Source organism: Lithobates pipiens, unplaced genomic scaffold (assembly GCF_037356315.1).
Source record: "Lithobates pipiens isolate NorthernLeopardFrog02 unplaced genomic scaffold, aLitPip1_a1.2 Scaffold_18, whole genome shotgun sequence".
Taxonomy (NCBI): Eukaryota; Metazoa; Chordata; class Amphibia; order Anura; family Ranidae; genus Lithobates; species Lithobates pipiens.
In genome coordinates, this window is record NW_027507758.1 from 388,731,063 (window position 1) to 388,743,274 (window position 12,212).

General features: G+C 41.2%; 1 protein-coding gene across 1 annotated transcript in view; it reads left to right on the forward strand.

The window, feature by feature from the left end:
* Positions 1 to 5,042: 5,042 nt before the first annotated feature.
* The window catches only part of TINAG (tubulointerstitial nephritis antigen), a 157,169-nt gene continuing 149,999 nt past the window's right edge, over positions 5,043 to 12,212 (forward strand). The window contains exon 1 of the mRNA XM_077487814.1: positions 5,043 to 5,481. Within this exon, the coding sequence (XP_077343940.1) occupies positions 5,091 to 5,481 (391 nt within the window). The 5' untranslated portion in view covers positions 5,043 to 5,090. The remainder of the gene's footprint in view (positions 5,482 to 12,212) is intronic.

Sequence of the window (12,212 nt, forward strand, 5' to 3'; positions counted from 1 at the left end):
GTCAGATTTGTCTGCCACAATGTTGAAGTCCTGCTAAAAAATCCCCCATGACCACCATTACTAGTAAAAAATATAAACCAAAAAAAGAACATACATCAAACCCATAGTTTGTAGACGCAACAACTTTTGTGAAAGCCAATCAATAAACGCTTATTGGGATTTTTTTACCAAAAATATGTAGTAGAATACATATTGGCCAGACATGAAGAAATTCAATGTTTTTAATGGTTATGTTTTATAGCAGAAAGTAAGGAATATTGTTTTTTTATTCAAAATTTCTGAATGCATGAGTGACTTGTACAGCACTACCTAAAATGAATTGCCTCAGGGCGCTTTTTGCCACCAGTGTCCATCTGCAGTATAGCGCAGTCCTTTACCCCATAGGGTCCCGATGTGACAAACACATTCACATATTTTGGCCAATTTTTAGACAGGGTCTAATTAACCTACCAGCATGTCTTTGGAGTGTGGGAAGAAACCAGAGTACCTGGAGGAAACCCATGCAGGCACAGGGAGAACATACAAGCTCTAACAGATGGTGTCGTGGTCGGGATTTGAACCATTGACCCTATTACTGCTAGGTGAAAGTGCTAACCACTACAACACTGTGCTGCTCTTTTTTTGTTTATAGTGCAAAAGATAAAAAACGCAGAGGTGATCAAATACCACCAAAAGAAAGCTCTATTTGTGGGGGGAAAAAAACATCAATTTTATTTGGGTACAGCATTGCACGACTGCACAATTGTCAGTTAAAGAAATTCAAAGCCGTATCGCAAAAAATGGCCTGGTCAGGAAGCGGGTAAAACCTTCTGGGGCTGAAGAGGATAAACTAGGATCCAAAGAACAATGAATTATGAATGAGAAACAATAATATCATTGTTATCATATATCATACTTATTCAGTTCTCTTTATCATTATTCCCCTCTTCTTGTGTCCCCTTTTCTTCTTTCATACCCTTTCCCTTAACCTCTTGTTGTTCTGGTAATGCAAAAGTGCGGTGGCAAAGAGGGTGGGCATTAATGTCCACATGCCACACATATTGATCCAGGGTTGGCAGAGCTTTCTGTGTTGAGAGCAAAGAGGGGGGAATTTTGGGACTTTAAATGAGGCACAATTAAGTACCTCCATCCCGGTAATCAATACGTACAAAAAAGGGAAGTTTGGGACTTTAAATGAAGCACTTGGATAGTGGAGACATTTTTTTTAAACATGTTTATTTGTTTAATTCATTATTCGATAAAAAACTATTCATTATAAATAAATCCAATTCATAGTATGTATAGACATTAACACAATAAAAACATGATATATAGTATCCACATATAACTACACATGACAATAATAAATAAATTAATTGGGTAATGTGGCAAAATAATGCCTATGACAGCATGCCCGACATCAACAGATCTATCCACATGGTAAATATGCATCCAATAGGTGTAAAACAAAATTCAATTTATAGTAAATAGTCAAGAACTGGTAAGTGTGGTTCCGTATACAGTGTAACTAGAACATCAAATTAAAAAGCTTGACGCATTTCGTGGGTGTCTCCCCACTCATCAGGAGCTGATGCTACCACAAAGTTCCTATAGAATAAAGTAGAAAATATATGAATAATGTCCTGACCAATGGATAGAAATAGATTCATGAGAATATGATATAAGTAGGTAGTTTGGCCAGGGTGGACTCACCAGTCCGGACGACAAGTGCAGCGCGTGGCGGTGGGCGCTGGGCGGGCCAGGAACACACTCCCTCCACGGGAACTGAGGTGGCAAACGGATGGATGCGATATCCGGCACAGAAAGAATGCACCAGCATAGAAAAGTGTACCCAATGGTGGAAGGTGTAGTAATTGTTGAGACCAAAATTTCTGGGAACAAATTAGTGATTATAGGTATGCACAAAAATGGTGTTGTTAAAAAGAAAAAGAAAAATAAAAATAAGCCCTACAGTAACCTAAAAAGGTGATAAGCACAAAACAGTGTGATGCTATGTTGTGGATATGTAGAAATGAATATCATCTTGATAAGGTGTAAGTGTGGGGGAATAAATTAAATATGTGTGTGAGAGTATGAGTGCGTGAATACAATTAGGTGAGGGAATAATGGATAAGGTGTATGTTGGTGGTAATGGGCAAGAGGGAATGGCAAATTAACCCATGAGCAAAGATATGTATGTTTGAATAAGAAAAAAAAAAAGGGGGAGGAGAAAAAGAAAAGGTTATGCACCTGGATATCGCTCCAAGAACAACGACCAGCAGACCAGACAGCTGGTGTGTACAGACCCCATGCAGAGACCAGCCGTGCAGGCAGCTAGCTCCGAGTGGGGTTTAAATATGCCGCCAACACCACGTGCGTGAGACAGAGGGGGAGGGGTCGCACCCAACCCTGGTCATCAACCAGCGACAGGTGTGCCAAAACCCCCTCTTGGAAACACAGAGAATAAAATCCTCGAACGCCGGCGTAATGATGTCAAAGCTCACGTCACACGCTCAGTGTGGGTAGGCGTGGCGCCGATGCGCAGAGTAGAGTCCACCTGAGCCTCCCGATCGAAAATGAAAAGGGAGGAGGGGAGGACCCGCTGACGCATCGCAGTTCCCGCGAGGAAGGAAAGGACCAAGCACCGCCCAAACACCCAATCGCCCCAAACGGAGCAACATCGGCCGGCCAGTGGACGTGTGTCAAACCCTGATGACTATGTATCCGTATGAGACATTTATACGGTGTCGGTAAATGCTGTCATTGTACAATGTATACATGGTTGAAATAAATAAATGTATGTGGATACACGAAGTTCAACATTGAAGATAACAATGTATAGACAGTTTTTACACAGGGAAGGTAGGGGAACACTACCAAACCCATTTATCCAAGTGCTTCCATCCCGGTATATGTTTATATGCAAAGAGGGGGGAATTTTGGGACTTTAAATGAGGCACAATTAAGTACCTCCATCCCGGTAATCAATACGTACAAAAAAGGGAACCACCAACCATTGATTACCACCAACATACACCTTATCCATTATTCCCTCACCTAATTGTATTCACGCACTCATACTCTCACACACATTTAATTTATTCCCCCACACTTACACCTTATCAAGATGATATTCATTTCTACATACCCACAACATAGCATCACACTGTTTTGTGCTTATCACCTTTTTAGGTTACTGTAGGGCTTATTTTTATTTTTATTTTTCTTTGTAACAACACCATTTTTGTGCATACCTATAATCACTAATTTGTTCCCAGAAATTTTGGTCTCAACAATTACTACACCTTCCACCATTGGGTACACTTTTCTATGCTGGTGCATTCTTTATGTGCCGGATATCGTATCCATCCGTTTGCCGCCTCAGTTCCCGTGGAGGGAGTGTGTTCCTGGCCCGCCCAGCGCCCACCGCCACGCGCTGCACTTGTCGTCCGGACTGGTGAGTCCACCCTGGCCAAACTACCTACTTATATCATATTCTCATGAATCTATTTCTATCCATTGGTCAGTACATTATTCATATATTTTCTACTTTATTCTATAGGAACTTTGTGGTAGCATCAGCTCCTGATGAGTGGGGAGACACCCACGAAACGCGTCAAGCTTTTTAATTTGATGTTCTAGTTACACTGTATACGGAACCACACTTACCAGTTCTTGACTATTTACTATAAATTTAATTTTGTTTTACACCTATTGGATGCATATTTACCATGTGGATAGATCTGTTGATGTCGGGCATGCTGTCATAGGCATTATTTTGCCACATTACCCAATTAATTTATTTATTATTGTCATGTGTAGTTATATGTGGATACTATATATCATGTTTTTATTGTGTTAATGTCTATACATACTATGAATTGGATTTATTTATAATGAATAGTTTTTTATCGAATAATGAATTAAACAAATAAACATGTTTAAAAAAAAAATCTCCACTATCCAAGTGCTTCATTTAAAGTCCCAAACTTCCCTTTTTTGTATGTCTGTGTTGAGAGCATGCTCACTACATGTTCCCAGCACAGTAACCAAGCTGACCAAGCGATTGGCCTATCCCCTGAGACCCAGCCCTCCCGGGTGTACAGACCCTAGGCTGAGGCTGGGTGGGAAGGGGATAAACAACAATTATTGAGGCTGGTGTCACACCTATGCAGTGAGGTACAGTGTGCATTTTACTGTGTGTTACCACAGTGCTTGATCATACAAATTCTGTGTTGTGGTGCCATTCATGTTAAACCAATTTTAATGGAACCACAATAAACCTTGCAAAAGCAGCTCAATCAATATATGCTGAAAAAATTGTTCCTTTTGATTTTTCATTTGTTTTCATGTGTCAGCTGCCCATTCAGAATTAATGGGCTTCTTTAATGCAACACAGGTTAAAGCATGATAGACATGTTAAAGTGCATGCAGTAATGCATGAGACCGGTGTAAAAGTGCCTAAAACACAACAGTTCATACTAGTTCACACCACCAAATACTTTCATGCGCAGTGTCCCTTTCTTGCTCTTACCAGAGTGCCCGATCATCAGCCAAACAAATAAACCAACAATTATAAATTCACACTGATAAAGTTATTCGGGCACAGAAATTGCAATATGAACATTTATTACACTTAATTCTAAACGTCCTTATTAGAATTTATAAAACCCAAATTCAATTATGAGTACATTCTACATTTAAATATGCAGCACTTATTAAAGTACTTTAATAAGCATGGGATACTTGTCGTAGAGGCTTGACAATTATAATAAAGATGAATGTGTTAGACACTATTCCCAGGCTACTTTCCTGCTTAGTTTAAATCCAAAAATCATAAACGTGTATTACCAACAGTTAGTAACTATGCACAAAGATGTATTTGCATTGAGAATGTGTGGTTCAAAGTCTACTTGACAAAAGTTATTGTGCCATATAAGTCTCTTGGACATTTTAATAGCTTTTGCACATTTTGAAGCTGATGACTTGATAACACAAGTTAATTGTTAATCAAAATCACCTAGCAAAGTTCACTAAATTCAATATGATTCTATGCTATGTTCATTTAACTTCCACTTCACAGTGAGATCACCTATTTTTTTTAGCTGAAAATGGGATGTCTGCGTCCAACATTGTGGTGCTTATTACTTACAAGTGTCTTTTATTTAAACACCTTTGTTCATGGAAGACATCTATTAGTAAAGTTGTATTCTGCAGAGGATATCAGCTTTTTTAAGAGCAGTAGAGCCAAACGATCACTGGACATTGATAGTTATTGTAGCATATATGGCTGTTGTAACAGTAGAAATGATGACTGCAATGCATATTACACCAGTAAAAATGCAACGTGTTATTGTGATACATTTTGTGACCAGGAGGCACTGGGACACATAGATTGCTGCCCAGACTACTGGACAATTTGCACTGGACAAAATCTAGAGAAGGCTACAACAACAACAAAGGCTCCAGTTACTGTGACCTTCAACTTCACTGATAAAACGGGTAAGAAAATAAGGTGATTTTGGTGACACAATTAATAATGAATGTTGTCTGCAAAATTAACATTTAGTTGGATAGCATGATTTACTTTTAGGTTCAGAAATGAAGATGCACCAAATTGGATTAAAATCAGTTAAGGTGAGATATCAGACCATGTATACACACCAATGGGAAACCTATGTCTGATAAAAAAAAACATCCTCTGCCCATGAGGTATCAGAGGTATACAAACTTAACAGATCCGCTTTTAGGCTCTGTTCCAAGATTCCTCCAGAAAAGGGAAAGAGACTTGGATGCTTCACTCTCCAAAGAGCAGTGGTGTCATATTCTATACTTTGCCCATTACTCCTCAACAGCTTGTAAATGCCAAGAGCTGTGTTATAAAATTCTTACATGGTGGTACAAAGTTCCATCATTGTTACAGAAAATTTATCCGAAAAGGGTGAATATTTGCTGGCATTGTGGAGAGGCAGAGGGCAATATGGTCCAAATTTTTCTGGTCTTGTCACGAACTAGAGGAATTCTGGTCTAAAGTGTGAGGTATTATAGGACAGCTAACCGATCATGATCTGGCATCTGATCCAGCTAGATATCTTCTTCATTTTTCAGACCTTTCAAAGCATAAATACAGAAACTCATTGATCATTTATCTTTTGAATGCAGCAAAGGCCTGTGTTCCAGCCCTATGGAAGTAGGAATCACCTCCCTCCATTTCGCTGTGGCTAAAAAAAATAGCCGACATATATGCTATGGAAAAAGATACCGCAATTATGCAAGGTAAAGAGGAGAAATTTTGTAAAAAATGGACACAATGATCCCTCTTTGTCCGCACTAGGGAATATGTCTGTGCACTAGTGGAGGGGGAATAGGTGGGAATATTTTTTTTAATTTTTTTTTATTTTTTTATCTATACCTGTGTATAGGTAGGACAAGTAGGTAAACACGTATATAAATGTTAGAACAATAAAAACAAGAAATGTGAATGTATTTGCCAAAAATAGAATCTGATCTGTGTTAAGATATATTTTGTGATATTTGACATTCAAATGAATTACGTTTGTCTATATGTAAAAAAAAAAGAAAGTTTAAAACTAAAACATAGAATATGATAAAATCAGTTAAGGCCAAAGACTGTTATAGCACAGAAAGAAAGCAGACAGATGAAAATTCAGGGCACTGAAGCAGAACATGCCATTTCATTCACACATGAGAGGCCAAGGAAGGAACGTTTAGAATTGTCAATGTCATTCTGTAGATCAGTTTCTAATGCAGTGGTTACACCTAATGCATGAATAAATCTAACCAGTAGACTTTATCTGTATAGACTAAAAATTGTCGTTGTATTTTATTGTGCATTTCATAGAGGAGTGTATATGCTAGGTATAGAAATTGTCTACATATTTCAGTGTTTTTCTGGTATGGCTTCCTCATAAAACGAAATTATTATAAACCTGTCCCAGTGGTTCCCATTAACATCTGACTTGCATTTCCCTCATAATATGCTTTTACATTTTAAGTGGGATATTTTGCATCTCATCACTTTTAAGTACAGGCAGAATTGGACTGTAACATACTGATTGTAGTATCTGGTACACACAATGTAAGCCATTCATAACACTTGTCTGAGATAAAATTTGCTATAGATTGTAAGATGATACAAGAGAGGTGTAGGTTAACCTATGACAAGTAGTTTAGGCATTATGCAGTAATATAATACCATTGTTAATGCTGAATTCCAGGAATTCAGCTCCTTGTAAAAAGTGAAGGCACCCTATGAGTTAAGTCAAACAAGATGCATGTCACTTCCTAGGCCTATCTCTATTATTTACATCTGACACATTTATGGCTCTATAGAGGATACACTTCAGGCTGTGAGAACAAAGATGCACACAGAACAGCTATACATACTTTTCCTTTGTGCTGCCCTTTCAGAGAAGCCTTTATATTTTGTGAATGTGTTCATATAATACAAAGGCTTCTATGGTTGGGAAGGAGGAGGGGAGGGGTGGGCATAGCAGTTGCAGCAACTGTATTGTTAAAGATTTTGAGACCAGAAGTTCTAGCATCGGGCTCCTGGAACAATAGCTAAATCTGTTCTATAAACCTGTCAGATGTAAATAATGGAGATAAGTTAAGAAGGTACCATGCACCTCACTGGACTTAACTCTTACTATGTCTTCACTTTTTTCAACGGGGCTGAATTCCTGGAGTGAAAGAGTTTGTTAACCCCCCCCCCCCCAAAAAAAATGGATCCTGCTCCTTTAATGCATGTTTCATGACACAGTGCTTGTCTTGTGTCATTTGGCCCCCTGTAACACCAAAAAATCTGGCTAATTCTGCCAGTTTCTCCCCACCCCCCTGACTGACCATGGTGTATCATTGCTGCTAAGACAAGACACCGTGGTCAGTTTACATGCCTCTGTCATCAGCAGCCTGCTATCTGCTCTCCTCTCTGCTCCTGTGTCCTCCTCCCCCCTCCCCTCTCTGTCTGTGTGTAAGCCACCCCTCCCTCCTGCTGCTGTCATAACACTAACCTTTATACACTATCAGCACTGCCTCCTATTGCCGTGCCCCCCTCTGTGAATGATTTATAAATATAAATGCTGTAAATACCCAATTTAAGAGCCGAGATTGCGATCACATGTATCAGCCAGCTCTTTCCTCCTTTCCTCCTCCCCTCCAGACTGACATCTGGAGGATATCTGCTGCATCTCTCAGAAGAGGAAAGGAGAAAGCTGGCCAGTCATGTGATCGCAATATCGACAGTGAAATCGGGTATTTGCAGCATTTATTTTTATAAATCACACACAGAGGGGGATACTACAATAGGAGGCATTGCTGATGGTGTATACAGGTTAGAGTGGCTTAACAACCACTAAGCTTTAACACCCTAAAGTGAATGTAAAGTGTTTTTGTAAATGTTTTTTTAATGTATTTTTCTTCAGGACTAGAAATAAACCATGTAAGCTAATGCAGTGAAATAGCTTTTAAACACTTCAACACTGACCTCTGTATTGTATTTGCTTGTATTGTGAAGTAAAACATCCTCAAAGATCAAAGCAGAGGCTCTGAAGTTGGGTTTTAATCCATTCTAACAGTTTACAGTATTTTTTTTGCTTACATTGGAGGGCTGGCAGGCTGTGAATTTTCTTTTTTTTCTAAATTCTAAACAATTTTAGAGTCACTACCGTCAGGGTGTTGTGGAGTACGTAATTGAGGCATGAGGATCATTTTGATCAGGTTCAATCTGCCTGCTACCGACAGGCAGAGCAAATTCCACGATTTGATCCGATCCCTAAACTTTTGTTTAAGCGGGGAGACATTCAATCTTCCATAGTCGCAGATTTTGGGCGTCACCTGGATACCCAAGTATCTGAGTGAAGTAGTCAGGGGTACTGTAGTAGAGATTGGGGGAGTCCCCCCTTCATCAATTATCATCAAATACCAAATTCCCCCACGATAGCCATGGCTTTTGCTAGAGAGCCTTCCACGTCCCCAAGTAAGATCATAGTATCATCTGCATAAAGCATTCATTTCTCTTGTTTGTCTGCATACTCCAAATCCCACAATATCTGAGTTGGCTCTGACCTTGAGGTTTGATAGCTAATGCGAAAAGTAGGGGTGACAAAGGGCACCCCTGGCGTGTACCCCTTCCTAGAGTAAAAGTGTGTGACATATCCCCAGATGCCCGAATAGCTGCTCGTGGGCTGTGGTACAGTAGGAGCACCCAGGATATATATGAGTCACCAAAAATGAAGCGTCAAAGAATTTACCATAGGTACTCCCATTCATCACTATCAAAGGCCTTCATAGCCTCCAATTAGAGCAAGGCCCTCTGCCCTACGTTGTCCGCCGGAGATTGCATGTTAAGGTAAAATCTCTGTAAGTTGACAGCCGTCTACTTATTGGGCATAAAACCAGCCTAATCGGGGTGAACAATGCACGTGATGACACAGTTCAGCCTAATCACCAGCATTTTGTCTAGAAGCTTAATGCTGCTCTGTAGCAGGGATACAGGCCTGTATGAGCCTGGTTCTATAGGTTCCTTTCCGGGTTTCAATATGAGGACAATGTTAGCCGTGGCCATGGAAGAAGGCAAAGCCAGCCGCTCCCTAACCTCGTTAAACACCGCCAAAAGTTTGGGCAGGAGTATGTCCACATATTGCTTGTATACCTCCATGGGTATCCTGTCCACCCCGGGAGCCTTACAATTGGGGAATTCAGCTAGCACCGTCTGTAGCTCCTCCACGTAAGAGGGGCATCCAAGGCCCTCCGTTGGTCAGTCTTGAGTTGTGGGAAATCAATGCCATGTAAGGATTCTGTAAGCTCCTACCGAGTATATTGCCCGGTCGGAAGATATATGATATCATAAAATCTGGCCAGTTCCACCAAGATTAAGTCAGGGGAGTTCACTATCCTGCCCTCTGTTGTTTTTATAGTGAGGGAACGTTTTTTGGCATTAGCTATCCTGGCTAACATGCAACTTGGAAAATAAAAGTTTCTTCTCTGCTGTCCTCCTCATAAGCTCATAAGCTGATTGAGCTGATTTGCCATGCCTCCCTGGCCGAGTCTGTCGGGGTGCGAACATATGTCTCATCTAGAGCCATTACCTGTTTTTTCAAGGTCCTCTCTGTTCCCAGAGGAGTTCTTTTTTAACTTATTAATTTCAGATATAAGCAATCCTCTCAGATAGGCCTTAAAGGCATCCCACTGTGTCACCGGGGAGTCAACAAAGTCCCGGCCATCCAGGAAGTCCCCCATGCTCCGCTCCATCTCCTCATGAATTGAGAATAGTTTCAGCCAGAAGGCATTACATTTCTATGGGACTTTTGGAAGTGTGGATGGTGGGGGTGTAATTAAGTTGATCAGAGTGAGCTGATACACTGCGGGGCTTATATATAATTTCCGAGATGGAGGGGAGCATGGCTGGGTTACCCACAGCAAGGTCAATCCTGGACAGCGTCCCATGGGTTTTGGAGAAGCAAGAAAATCGTTTATCCACCGGGTGTTTGAACCTCCATATATCAATCCAACCCATATCATTTAGCAGTCTCAGCAATGATGATTCCCTCAATGCGGTAGAGACCCCCAAGTTCGGGTGCCTGTCCATGGAGGGACTCAACCAGCAGTTAAAGTCACCCACAATCAGTAGCAGCAGATCCAGCCTACCCTCTAAATAGGTCAGTAAAAGCCAGAGTACCGCCACCGTAAACGGCGGGGGTATATATACACAAGCCAGAATACAGTGCATTTTTCCCACTCGGCAATGCAAGAAGATGAACCTGCCCTCAGCATCAATACAGACATCTATTTCCTGGAAATCTACTGAGCCATGAATCATTACACTAACACCCCTGGAATAGGAGGTATGAGTGGAATATAGGCCCTACCCACCCATGCATATTTAAGGCAACGTTGCGTTTATTTAGTTGAATGAATGAATGAATGAAATACTTGTATAGCGCACAATGTGAACTGAATCGCCTCTAGTTAAATGCGTTTCCTTCATACATAGAATCATAGGGTGATATTTCTTCAGACAGGTGGATACCATCATGCGCTTAAGCGGGGAGCCTAAGCCCCTCACATTCCAAGAAACTATTGGTAGTTCAGCCATTGGGAAGAGGCAGGCATAAGCTTAAAGAGGGTTGTGATACCAAAGCAGTGTCTAGAGAAGTGTGTGATGGGTATGGGTCTCTGTGGCCGGGTGGACTTCGGGGTCTCCCCTCCTGGGAGTACAATAAAGATAATGGCAGCAAGTACAGTCCCCAGTTGTGGGGTGTAAGATCCAGGCAGGCGTCAATCATTTCGGTAGTGTCAGGAATTGCAAAGCTTCAGGTCCAGAATTCAGTGGCGTGCAAGTGTGACCTTTGGTATAAGTAAAAAACAAAGAACCAGGCTGTCAACAGGACAAGCTCATGAATGTAAACTGAAAACAAAAACCAACATGGTGATCTTGATTTACCCCTCACATGGGGGGACGCATTTCTTCTTGCCTACTTTACAAGATAGCTTACGGTTCGCATGGTAATATCATGTCTCCCAGCAGCATAAAGCAGGGGGTTCTCCACAAGTGTAAATTATCTGCCATAGTAGTAAGTTCCAGGGAGATTGGGCAGAGAAGAGAAAAACAAAGAACAACAGGAGAACCATTTTTTTCTGGAGCATGTAAAAGGGGAAAGGGGCATGTAGACAAATGGTGTCATCCAGGAGGTAATAGGTGATCTTTAAACAAATTATCAGTAAGGCATCTGTGAAGGTCCCCAGATGATTTCAATGATGGTAGATTCAGGCGGGTCTATCTCCTTCTTTATCCCTAGCACGGTGGCGTAGGGCTTGTTCGTTACGATCCAGCCACATGGCCACCTCCTGGGAGCGATTCAAAGAAATGTGACTGTCTGTTAGCTGTGACATTGAGCTTGGCAGAGTACAGCATGGCATAGGACAGTTGCAAAGCTCTCAGGCACCTCTTTACATCTGAGAATTTGGCTGTGGATTTCTGCACCTCTGCCGAGAAATCGGGGTAGAACGTCACTCTAACCTCATTTACCTGGACATTGGCCTTTTCCTGACCATTCCTCAGTACCGATTCTCTGTCTCTGTAGTGAAAAATCCAGGCCAAAATGGGTCTGGGGGGAGCCTCTGGTTACAGTGGGTGGCCTGGCGTGGGGTGCACCCGTTCCACTGTAAAGAAAGGGGAAAAGGCCTCCTTCCCAAATACCTCGATTAGCCAG